At 41.6% G+C, this 13,833-nt stretch overlaps 1 protein-coding gene across 1 annotated transcript; it reads right to left on the bottom strand.

Annotated features, from left to right (window-relative positions):
• Positions 1–975: 975 nt before the first annotated feature.
• On the bottom strand, positions 976–4,675 carry LOC139458079 (collagen alpha chain-like). The gene is made up of 2 exons (XM_071239389.1): positions 4,621–4,675; positions 976–2,306 (listed from the first exon to the last, which is right to left on the bottom strand). Exons 1-2 carry the CDS (start codon positions 4,673–4,675, stop codon positions 976–978), a joined length of 1,386 nt encoding a protein of 461 aa, XP_071095490.1.
• Positions 4,676–13,833: the final 9,158 nt, after the last annotated feature.

Here is a 13,833-nt window from a genome sequence, read left to right on the forward strand (position 1 = left end):
TCTACTGTAGTGTACCATCTAAATCTGTCAACTGTATTCTGTCATGTGTTTCTGACTACTGTATTGTACCATCGGAATCTGTCAACTGTATTCTGCCATAGTTTCTGTCTACTGTATTGTTCCATCTAAATCTGTCAACTGTATTCTGCCATAGTTTCTGTCTACTGTATTGTACCATCTAAATCTGTCAACTGTATTCTGCCATAGTTTCTGTCTACTGTAGTGTACCATCTAAATCTGTCAACTGTATTCTGCCATAGTTTCTGTCTACTGTAGTGTACCATCGGAATCTGTCAACTGTATTCTGCCATAGTTTCTGTCTACTGTATTGTTCCATCTAAATCTGTCAACTGTATTCTGCCATAGTTTCTGTCTACTGTATTGTTCCATCTAAATCTGTCAACTGTATTCTGCCATAGTTTCTGTCTACTGTATTGTTCCATCTAAATCTGTCAACTGTATTTTGCCATAGTTTCTGTCTACTGTATTGTTCCATCTAAATCTGTCAACTGTATTCTGCCATAGTTTCTGTCTACTGTATTGTTCCATCTAAATCTGTCAACTGTATTCTGCCATAGTTTCTGTCTACTGTATTGTTCCATCTAAATCTGTCAACTGTATTCTGCCATAGTTTCTGTCTACTGTATTGTACCATCTAAATCTGTCAACTGTATTCTGCCATAGTTTCTGTCTACTGTATTGTTCCATCTAAATCTGTCAACTGTATTCTGCCATAGTTTCTGTCTACTGTATTGTTCCATCTAAATCTGTCAACTGTATTTTGCCATAGTTTCTGTCTACTGTATTGTTTCATCTAAATATGTAAACTGTATTCTATCGTGTGTTTCTGTCTACTGTATTGTACCATCTAAATCTGTCAACTGTATTCTATCGTGTGTTTCCGTTTACTGTATTGTACCATCTAAATCTGTCAACTGTATTCTATCGTGTGTTTCTGTCTACTGTATTGTACCATCAGATTCTGTCAACATTTATTCTACCATCTGATTCTGTCAACTGTACTCTATGATCTGATCCTGTCAACTGCATTTTACCATCTGATCCTGTCAACTGTATTTTACCATCTGATCCTGTCAGCTGTATTCTACCATCTGATCCTGTCAGCTGTATTCTACCATCTGATCCTGTCAGCTGTATTCTACCATCTGATCCTGTCAGCTGTATTCTACCATCTAATCCTGTCAACTGTATTTTACCATCTGATCCTGTCAGCTGTATTCTACCATCTGATCCTGTCAACTGTATTCTACCATCTGATCCTGCCAGCTGTATTCTACCATCAGATCCTGTCAGCTGTATTCTACCATCTGATCCTGTCAGTTGTATTCTACCATCTGATCCTGTCAGTTGTATTCTACCATCTGATTCTGTCAACTGTACTCTATGATCTGATCCTGTCAACTGCATTTTACCATCTGATCCTGTCAACTGTATTTTACCATCTGATCCTGTCAGCTGTATTCTACCATCTGATCCTGTCAGCTGTATTCTACCATCTGATCCTGTCAGCTGTATTCTACCATCTGATCCTGTCAGCTGTATTCTACCATCTAATCCTGTCAACTGTATTTTACCATCTGATCCTGTCAACTGTATTTTACCATCTGATCCTGTCAGCTGTATTCTACCATCTGATCCTGTCAACTGTATTCTACCATCTGATCCTGCCAGCTGTATTCTACCATCAGATCCTGTCAGCTGTATTCTACCATCTGATCCTGTCAGTTGTATTCTACCATCATATCCTGTCAGCTGCATTCTACCATCTGATCCTGTCAGCTGAATTCTACCATCTGATCCTGCCAGCTGTATTCTACCATCTGATCCTGTCAATTGTATTCTACCATCTGATCCTGTCAGCTGTATTCTACCATCTGATCCTGTCAGCTGTATTCTACCATCTGATCCTGCCAGCTGTATTCTTCCATCTGATCCTGTCAGCTGCATTCTACCATCTGATCCTGCCAGCTGTATTCTACCATCTGATCCTGTCAGCTGTATTCTACCATCTGATCCTGTCAGTTGTATTCTACCATCTGATCCTGTCAGCTGTATTCTACCATCTGATCCTGTCAGCTGCATTCTACCATCTGATCCTGTCAGCTGTATTCTACCATCTGATCCTGCCAGCTGTATTCTACCATCTGATCCTGTCAGCTGTATTCTACCATCTGATCCTGTCAGCTGTATTCTACCATCTGATCCTGTCAGCTGTATTCTTCCATCTGATCCTGCCAGCTGTATTCTACCATCTGATCCTGTCAGCTGTATTCTACCATCTGATCCTGTCAATTGTATTCTACCATCTGATCCTGTCAGCTGTATTCTACCATCTGATCCTGTCTATCCGCGTCTGCGTCAATGAGTAATATTAGCTGGGTACTTCATCGACGTCGTCTTACACACCTGCCCAGACAGTTTCTTCCGGGCTTAAGCAGGTGCCCCTCACACAGACACTTCACATCACTTCGTCGTCGACGTCTCACAGCATCGGGGAGAGAAATGCAAGCTGTCTACAAGACAATATGTCACAGTGCGAGTAACAGATACAACAGGCAGATAAACAGTCAACAGTGTTGCAGATTCAACACTCATTGGAACAGGCGACGAGCACCTTGACTGATAAACCAGGAATGCGAGATGTTGAACAAAAGAAATGCGATAAATATGTAGGACTGCTGCTTTCGACGGGCAGCGTCGCGATATCTTCATGGATTACAATTCAGCCACGTGACCTCCGTCAATCATGGCAAATGCAATAAGGGCGAAATACATCTGGTATTGGTTTCCACAGTTGCCCCTGGCTCTGTGTGCCTTCAGGTGTGTTCCAGCAGCGTGACGGATTGCTAGGGTGGATGTACAGATGTACAAATGACACGGCGAGTTGTACATATGATACACAGAGCTGTACACATGGAATGTCGACTTGTACATACATGACATCTTCACAAAGCACACGATACAATTTCAAGCACAGCATAAACCTCTACAAGCACGAACGTCAAGCATACGATACAACAACGCCATACACATGATACAATATCTTATCTTCATGCAGATGACACAATACGCCAAGATTAGGACATGAATATTCATACAAAAGCAGATGCCACCTTAATGGAAATGCAAGCCATGTTCCAAATACGTTTTAAAATGGAGACAGCGCTGTTCACTGTGAATGTATTAACTGATACACTTTTATTTTTATCAAATTGATACAATGGTATAATGCCTTAAGATTTACCCGTTGCTTTTGGCCACTCAGTTCCTCAATGTCTTTATGCTCAAGTGCGCAGGTGTACCTAGTATGCTTGGCCTCAGCGACTCCTGGCCCCAATTCCTCGAAACAAACTGAAGTCTTTACTCAAATCTCAAACTGAGTTTAAGATTTTGACTCAGCTTAGTTTCTAACACAGTCTCTCAAAGAAAAAGAGTCAGTTGTAGGCTCAGTTTATGTTCAAAATCGAACTCAGTTTATTTCAAGAAATGCATTTTGCTGAGTTTCTCAATCAGTTTTTTAATTGAAGTTTGTTTCGAGAAATCGGAGTCTGATAATTGTTCTATGATTTCAATCATTATGTGTGAATGCGTGTGTCCAACGGATCTGCAACTATTGGTTTAGGTGTCCCAGGTTCGAGTATGTGTAGGTCGCAGTGATATATAGCTGAAATATTGCTGACTGGCGTTAATGGACATTATCGATTCGTGTTGATATATTTGATATGAAACGACACGCGGGTGAGATTCTCTAATTGCCATCTCACAACTACATACCTTGATGGGGCGGTCGGGTAGCCTAGTGGTTAAAGCGTTCACTCGTCACACCGAAGACCCCGGTTCGATTCCCTACAAAGGTTCTAAGTGTGAAGCCCATTTCTGGTGTCCCCCGTCGTGATAATGCTGGAATATTGCTAACAGCGGCGTAAAACCATACTCACTCACTCACTCACTCACTCACATACCTTAATTCATTAACACCCCCATACATAATGCCTCGTTACTTGTTATACGATATATTTTATTGAGGGTTAAAAAAGCATGCCAATCAGGTTATAACTTGATGACGTTATACAAATTAATCATCTGTTTCTACAACTAAACGCCCCGTTATATGGACGTTACTTGAACTGCGCAAAATGTCCTAATAATATAATGGATTCGGCAGCCTAATGTCGTGACATGTTATTGCATTAGGACATCATAACATCATATGCACGTGCCAACCGTGTTTCCTGGCGTTGCTACTCGATATGAAGAAGGATCGCTCATGCATGCACAGTAACTCTATAATTACACAAGGTTCTTTGCCAATCATGGAGCACAAGTGCCTCTCATTCAGCTTTTCTGGTGCTTAATTTCTGCTTTCAAATCTGATTGTGCTGAAACCTTTGTCATTTCTGTTTTGGATCAGAGAAAATGATTCCATTTGAAACTATATAATGTGACGTGAGTTTCATTGTTTCCGAAACGTCATACACCGAATGTAATACAGTTGTGTTTTAAAATATCTTCCATACACAAATGGCTACAATTTTATTCTGTCAACTCAAGTTACAAACGAGGGCAGCCGGGTGGATGTATCTGACACGTGAAAGCTACCTGTGAGAGGGCGGGACACAGCGTACCTCCTTGCATGCTCCCTAGCTTGAGTCATCTTGTTCCTGACAGTTAGAAGAAGTCAATTACCGACGTCTCCACACACACACAACTCCTACTTTATGACTGGCGATCACTGTTCGCGTCGCTACTGTGATCAGCCAAACGAGACCATGGCTTCAAAGCTGGGGTCAAGTCAGGGTACAGCGTAAGCCAATATATCAAGATCGAGGCATGAATACACTGCACATTTAATAGTTTTGATGGGTATTACGAAAATAACTTTCACACTTTCCTTGTATGGGTGTGTGTTTGTCTTGTGAGAGGAGCACTCAAGTAGACGGAGAGTGTCAGAGCAAAAATATATTGGCTTTATATGTGTATTTTATCAAGGTTTTTTTTCCCAAATTACGAATCAACGAGTGAAACGGGTACTTTTATACTACGTCTGTACAATCCCATCTGACAAGAATGGATATACTAGTTCAGTACACGCATATGGAAAACGCCGTATGTCGATGACCGTCGTAACAGAAGACCTTTGGATGGTTCCCTAGATAAACCCTAGATCGCCATCTGATTGGTCAGTGATGTAGATTTAGAAACCTATCATTCTGTGCAATTAAATTTCGAATTCCCTTAAACTGTTTTAAATTGTTTAATTGGATACAATTGAAACAGTACTGCACCGTGATGTGTACATCGCGGGAGCATCCTCTCCCCCCGGGCAACAGCGAGTATGCATGCAGACGACCATGAGAGCATTGCCCACGGAGTATATGAAGCATAGGTTGTTGAACATACTCTACTGAACAGGATCAAAGATTGAATTGATTGAAGTCATCTATCCATCGTCATTAGCCCGGTATAATTCAGTACACGAGGAATAAAACCATGAATTAGAGCCTCTCGGCCTACTTGGCTATGTTGTTATGCTCCTGTTTAGTGTATGTTTATTGTCATCAATAATTACACCTTCCATTCAGCCCTGGCATTTCATAATCATATACTACACCAATTAATATATAAACTGCATCCGGAGGGCATAACATTTAAATTCAATGAATATAGTCATGGTTTTGTAATATGAGTATGTTTCACGTCATGGGACTCAAATGCATTCGTCGCAAACTGATACATATAAACTTGAACAAACGAGCGGCTTGAGTCACCGGGTGTGAACTCGGCAGAGAACCATGCGACGGGTAACGGATGGCTGGATTTCTATTGGGTGGAGGTTGTCGATGGAGCTCCCTGCCAGGCTGAATCACGAGGGCTGAACACATGGGAGAGGTGGGGACAGCTCCGTCTCATTCACCCGACCGTGCGAGACATCTCTATCGACATCGCTAATGTATCTTGACAGCTGCCATCATCCTCTCAAGTGCACGCAGTTCTACCCCGAGTCTGTCTTTATTACACAAAAGGGACATGTAGGTAATTGCAGCTTCCACTGCGTGGATAAAGGCGGTTCTTTGTAGCAATTTGTAGAAATATAGGTATTGCCAATGTACCATACAGGGGAATATAAACAGGTTTTCTGTGTGCATTGTATTTATATGAGATTATTGTGAATTTAAAATATTTTTACACAACTTCCTTTTGAACAACAGGATAATCTGAACTTTAACGTTGTTGATGTACATATTGCGGCAGAGGCGAAATTAAATGTAGTTATTGTTTATCCAAAGGGGAGTTGTACATATCCCTCCTTTTAAAGGGTGAATTTACATCCGAGGTATTCAGGAAAATAATATTTCTTCAAAAAGTTATGAAGTGACAGTTATGCAGCTAATTTATTTTGTTGTTATAAGATGATCTTATGCACAAAATACACATGGCCACATCAATTTCGTTTCCACAATAGGTCACATTAGGTCATATGTCCCTTAATACTGAACAGTAAGTATCAAGGTTTACTCCGTAATTAGATTGGGATATACAGGTTTTCTCTCTCCACCACAGTGGGGATATACAGTTTTTTTCTCACCACCACAGTGGGGATATGCAAGCTTTCTCTCTCCACCACAGTGAGGATATTCAGGTTTTCTCTCTCCACCAAAGTGGGGATATACAGGTTTTCTCTCTCCATCACAGTGGGGGTATACAGGTTTTCTCTCTCCACCACAGTGGGGATATTCAGGTTTTCTCTCTCCACCACAGTGGGGATATACAGGTTTTCTCTCTCCACCACAGTGGAGATATTCAGGTTTTCTCTCTCCACCACAGTGGGGGTATACAGTTTTTCTCTCTCCACCACAATGGGGGTATACAGGTTTTCTCTCTCCACCACAATGGGGATATTCAGGTTTTCTCTCTCCACCACAGTGGGGATATTCAGGTTTTCTCTCTCCACCACAGTGGGGGTATACAGGTTTTCTCTCTCCACCACAGTGGGGATATTCAGGTTTTCTCTCTCCACCACAGTGGGGGTATACAGGTTTTCTCTCTCCACCACAATGGGGGTATACAGGTTTTCTCTCTCCACCACAGTGGGGATATTCAGGTTTTCTCTCTCCACCACAGTGGGGATATTCAGGTTTTCTCTCTCCACCACAGTGGGGATATACAGGTTTTCTCTCTCCACCACAGTGGAGATATACAGGTTTTCTCTCTCCACCACAGTGGGGGTATACAGGTTTTCTCTCTCCACCACAATGGGGGTATACAGGTTTTCTCTCTCCACCACAGTGGGGATATTCAGGTTTTCTCTCTCCACCACAGTGGGGATATTCAGGTTTTCTCTCTCCACCACAGTGGGGGTATACAGGTTTTCTCTCTCCACCACAGTGGGGATATTCAGGTTTTCTCTCTCCACCACAGTGGGGGTATACAGGTTTTCTCTCTCCACCACAATGGGGGTATACAGGTTTTCTCTCTCCACCACAGTGGGGATATTCAGGTTTTCTCTCTCCACCACAGTGGGGATATACAGGTTTTCTCTCTCCACCACAGTGGGGATATTCAGGTTTTCTCTCTCCACCACAGTGGGGATATTCAGGTTTTCTCTCTCCACCACAGTGGGGATATACAGGTTTTCTTTCTCCACCAAAGTGGGGGTATACAGGTTTTCTCTCTCCACCACAGTGGGGATATTCAGGTTTTCTCTCTCCACCACAGTGGGGTTATACAGGTTTTCTCTCTCCACCACAATGGGGGTATACAGGTTTTCTCTCTCCACCACAATGGGGTTATACAGGTTTTCTCTCTCCACCACAGTGGGGATATACAGGTTTTCTCTCTCCACCACAGTGGGGGTATACAGGTTTTCTCTCTCCACCACAATGGGGTTATACAGGTTTTCTCTCTCCACCACAGTGGGGGTATACAGGTTTTCTCTCTCCACCACAATGGGGGTATACAGGTTTTCTCTCTCCACCACAGTGGGGATATTCAGGTTTTCTCTCTCCACCACAGTGGGGATATTCAGGTTTTCTCTCTCCACCACAGTGGGGATATACAGGTTTTCTCTCTCCACCACAGTGGGGGTATACAGGTTTTCTCTCTCCACCACAGTGGTAGTATACAGGTTTTCTCTCTCCACCACAGTGGGGGTATACAAGTTTTCTCTCTCCACCACAATGGGGTTATACAGGTTTTCTCTCTCCACCACAGTGGGGATATACAGGTTTTCTCTCTCTACCACAATGGGGGTATACAGGTTTTCTCTCTCCACCACAATGGGGGTATACAGGTTTTCTCTCTCCATCACAGTGGGGGTATACAGGTTTTCTCTCTCCACCACAATGGGGTTATACAGGTTTTTTCTCTCCACCACAGTATGGGTATACAGGTTTTCTCTCTCCACCACAGTGGAGATATACAGGTTTTCTCTCTCCACCACAGTGGGGGTATACAGGTTCTCTCTCTCCACCAAAGTGGGGGTATACAGGTTTTCTCTCTCCACCACAGTGGGGGTATACATTTGGTCTATTCACTACAGTGGTGATATACAGATTTTCACCCCAACGCCCAACCAAACGTATTTACAACTGAAGAATAGAAGCGCGGATAGACTACAGACTTGTGGTGGAGGGATAGGCCCTACACCTTACTGTACCTTACTCACATTAATAAGTAAATATTTTCGTAAGATCTCTTTTTACAATCACGAACGCAAACACAATATTGTAATCGTTGACATCGTGACTAGTACCATCCACGGTTTCTTTGGTGACTGAACCACCGGAGCCGAGTACGCACCGATCATTTGCTAAGTACACAAGAGTTACCTCCCTTGAAATGAAACTTTCCGAAGCCTTAACGGAAATGGTTCCTCTCAAGTTTCCAATAACCTAACCTGAACTAGTCAAATACTCTTTGAAGCATGTTGAAATATATATTCCCATTTAAAACTTTGAAATGCGAGTTGATTGTTTTCGAAAGAGATAAAAATTGCACGTGTCTTTAAAGATGACATTTATTCAGTTCCAGTTTTTAATGTAAGAGAATCGATTATAAAATGCCTCAGACAACATGCACTCATCAAAAAAAGAAACGAACAGGTAGTATGTAGTTCATTGAACCTTACACAATTTATATACACAAAATTCGGTTTATAAATTGGATATATTTCTTCAGAAAATGTTGGTGGCCTGATATCAGACAAACGCTGCGTAAAAACGCAGCCATTGTCGATTTGCAATGTCTTAAATGGCATTGTTTTCGCACTTGTTCAAAACTGTCATGGAGGAAAACAGTAAAGCAAAATACACGTGCAAGTTATAGCATTCGTAACTCGTGGTAGTGGCTATAGAAAGGCAAGCATAAATTGCCACATTTTTCAAGTTCGAAAATGCGGAGGCTCAGCGCTGCCGATCGAAACATCGCCATAGGGAGTATCCAAAGAGGGGGACCCGTGAAAATCCAGGGATTGAATAGGTCTTAAGCAACCAATGCTTTCCGGGAAAAGGCGACTATGCTTGTCGTATGAGGCGACTAACGGGATCGGGTGGTCAGGCTCGCTGACTTGGTTGATGCACGTCATCGATCCCAATATTGCGTGGATCAATGCTCATGATATTAATCACTGGATTGTCTGGTCCAGACTCGATTATTTACAGGCCATGATATAGCTGGAATATTGGTGAGTGCGGCGTTAAACAACAAACCAACCAACCAACCAACCAAAGAGGAGAATTGCAGTCTTCTGTTGCACGCCACTTCAACGTCCACCACAGCACCATTTGCCGCCTTTGGAACCGATACACACAGTTCAATTCCACTGTAGACCGTCCGAGAACCGGCCGACCAAGAGTTACCACCCTTGCACAAGATCCGCTACATTCGACTGTTCCACCTACGTCATCGCAATGCCACAGCTACGGAGACTGCATGACGCATCCCTGGTTTGAGGAAGATATCGGACCAGAACGTCAGAAACCAATTTTCGAGGCTTGAATTTGACCGACGTGTACGTCAACGTCAGAACACGCCGCAGACACTCCCATAACTGACCAACTCCTTACAAGCAGAATGGCGCAGAATTCCGCAGAACAGAATTCGTACACTTATCCAGTCAGTGCCGTGATTGCTGCCCGGGTCAGTTACTGAGTTCAGCGCAAACTTGTGGCCTTAGGTGACATGAAAACGTACAATGCCTTTGTACAAAGACAAATGTGACTATTGAGCTTCAAAATTTCATATTTGTATCTATGATATTAAATTAAATATATCGACTTTATTGGGTACAATGAATTTACAAAATCTACCTGTGCTACATGTTATATAGCTGGAATGTGTTTGCCTTTTTATAGCTGGAATATGTTTGGCGTCGGTTACATGCTATATAGCTAGAATATGACGAGCTATAGCTGGAATATGTTTGGCGTGTTACATGTTATATAGCTGGAATCTGTTTGGCGTGTTATAGCTGGAATATGTTTGGCGTCGGTTACAAGTTATATAGCTGGAATTTGTTTGGCGTCGGCTACATGTTATATAGCTGGAATGTGTTTGCCTTTATATAGCTGGAATATGTTGGGCATGTTATAGCTGGAATATGATTGGCGTCGGTTACATGTTATATAGTTGGAATATGTTCGGCGTCGGTTTCATGTTATATAGCTGGAATATGATGAGCTATAGCTGGAATATGTTTGGCGTGTTACATGTTATATAGCTGGAATCTGTTTGGCGTGTTATAGCTGGAATATGTTTGGCGTCGGTTACAAGTTATATAGCTGGAATATGTTTGGCGTCGGTTACAAGTTATATAGCTGGAATATGTTTGGCATCGGTTACAAGTTACATAGCTGGAATATGTTTGGCGTCGGCTACGTTATATAGCTGTAATGTGTTTGCCTTTTTACAGCTGGAATATGTTGGGCATGTTATAGCTGGAATATGTTTGGCATTGGTTACATATAATATAGTTGAAATATGTTTGGCATGTTATAGCTGAAATATGTTTAGTTGTGTTACATGTTATATAGCTGGAATATTATTGGCATGTCAAAGCTGGAATATGTTTAGTTGTGTTACATGTTATATAGCTGGAATATTATTGGCATGTCATAGCTGGAATATGTTTAGTTGTGTTGCATGTTATATAGCTGGAATATGTTTAGTTGTGTTACATGTTATATAGCTGGAATATTATTGGCATGTTATAGCTGGAATATGTTGAGTTGTGTTACATGTTATATAGCTGGAATATTATTGGCATGTTATAGCTGGAATATGTTTAGTTGTGTTACATGTTATATAGCTGGAATATTATTGGCATGTCAAAGCTGGAATATGTTTAGTTGTGTTACATGTTATATAGCTGGAATATTATTGGCATGTCATAGCTGGAATATGTTTAGTTGTGTTACATGTTATATAGCTGGAATATGTTTAGTTGTGTTACATGTTAAATAGCTGGAATATTATTGGCATGTCATAGCTGGAATATGTTGAGTTGTGTTACATGTTATATAGCTGGAATATTATTGGCATGTTATAGCTGGAATATGTTTAGTTGTGTTACATGTTATATAGCTGGAATATTATTGGCATGTTATAGCTGGAATATGTTTAGTTGTGTTACATGCTATATAGCTGGAATATGTTTGGCGTTGTTTACATGCTATATAGCTGGACTATGTTTGGCGTGTTGTAGTTGGTATATGTTTGGCGTTGGTTACATGTTATATAGCTGGAATATGTTGAGTCGTGTTACATGCTATATAACTGGAATATGCTCGGCCTGTTGTAGCTCGCCAGCTGTTGACTTTAAACTGGAGGGAGAAGGAGCGAACCAGGTCTGTGGCATGATCATCTAACGCTTACACCATCATGTTACCTAAGTGAGTAAACTTAATGTAGATTTATGAAGTTTTCAAGACAGTATTGTTGCGTGAAATTCAGGGACCAAAGTGATACTTAGAACAGTTCCAAGCATTCTGTCTTTTCTCTTTGCTGTTTCATTTCTTTGATATGGTGTGTGTGTGCGTACGTGCGTGCGCACTAGTCCAGACTAATGCCGATGTTAGAGTGATATAGTTATAGAGATACCATGCCGCAGTTTAACACGAATACCCAGCTCAGACACAGAATACCGACTCCGAGCTGACCCCATAATTCCGAGCGCCAGGCAGGGTAACAACAAGTACCATCTATTAACGTCTTTTGGTATGTCGAGGCTGTGAATCAAACCCCGGACCTTCCGCTCTCCAGGCCTTTTTGGGGGTACTAGACCACAGAGATGGTCCTTCCTTGTGAGAGTCCGCGGCGCATTGTTGGTTGGTCCTACATAGCTGATCAACCAGTAAACATGACAGTGTATGTCAATAACGCCTGTAGACAAACAGGACAGACAATCGTTTATCCATTGTTCCTATAGCAGACCCGGTTCCAGAGAGAGTGGACACAAGCCAAATTGAATGAATGCTGTTCACGGCTGCAGTCGACAATTTTCCAGCTACATCCTATCTGTCTGTAAACAATTGAGTCTGCGCTGCATTCTGCAAAGTTACCATAACTCCTACACTTTAACATAGAAACCAGACCCTGAGCCAGAAAAAAACCCACACCATTTGGTACCATGACACACAACCAACCAAGTCATTGAGTCTGACAAATCTATTCCTTTAAATCAGATGTCAAGCTTTTCGTTTTGTTTTGTTCAAAGCTGCAGTGAGCAACATTTCATACATGACAGACTATTATGAGGACAGACCGGACAACTATAGTGACTGATATTATGAGCAACTTCCCACTGTCGGGGGTACAAACAAACCATGCCCACTGCCACTTCAGTAAGTCTAAATTGAACAGGAAATTAAAAATATGAAGAATTGAAATATATAAGAGGACAATAGTTGCACATGTGGTCAATGCAAATGTATAGTTTCATGAAAAAATATTCATTAGTTTAAGAGTAACAGCTCAGAAATGAAGCCTACCGTCATATTTGTTTCCATGGAAATGTAACAATATAATCATAAGAAAATTTTCAAAATAGCCAAAGGCACCAGTTAGGTTGAAGAGCAATGCATATGCCAAGTTTTGTAGAAATATTTGCACGGTTTTCAAGTTATGGCTCGGAAATGAACCCAACCCAATTTGAGACTTAGTCAGAATTGTTTCCTCGAAAACACAAAAAAATAAAATAAAAACAAAAAGTACCAGTTTAGCTGATGAGCAACGCAAATGCAAAGTTTCACTGAAAAACAAAATGATCAGTTTTCAACTTAACACCGACAAGGTCAACAAGAACCAAGCCAAAACAATATGTCTCCCCTGACATTAGGGGGAGACATAATGACGATTCCACTTGATGAACAAAGCTGGATGTAATGAAGTGATGGTCTTTCATCAGATCAGATATCGATGGTCTCCAGTCAGACGCCCATATATCTAACTGGATAAAAAACACAACACAAGAAAACTGAACACATGGACACACATATATTTTCAACTGTAGGACATTTTCCTATATACACTTATCACACTTTAATCTCATTATTGGCATACAATCTAATAAATACTGATGACATTGCAGCTCTACCCCAACCACCAACGCAACTAATCTCTCCTCTTATCCCCTCCCATCAAGACCACACCACTCTTATCCCCTCCCATCAAGACCAACTCCCCACTCCTCTTAGCCCCACCCCACCCTCCAAAACCAACTCCCTTCTAATCTCAGCCAAACCAACAAATCCGACTCCCCTCTCATCTTGGCCCTGCCCACCAAACCCAACTTTCCTCTTATCTGCTCCAAACAAG

Source organism: Haliotis cracherodii, unplaced genomic scaffold (assembly GCF_022045235.1).
Source record: "Haliotis cracherodii isolate W230 unplaced genomic scaffold, xgHalCrac1.p SCAF_1, whole genome shotgun sequence".
In the NCBI taxonomy this organism is placed as follows: Eukaryota; Metazoa; Mollusca; class Gastropoda; order Lepetellida; family Haliotidae; genus Haliotis; species Haliotis cracherodii.

Bases quoted from the DNA above. Each gene is read 5' to 3' on its own strand.
- LOC139458079 (XM_071239389.1), bottom strand. From the start codon at position 4,675: ATGACTCAAGCTAGGGAGCATGCAAGGAGGTACGCTGTGTCCCGCCCT. The intron at 2,307-4,620 runs GTAGCTTTCACG...TACAATTGACAG, and splicing joins TGTGTCCCGCCCTCTCACAG to GATCAGATGGTAGAATACAG.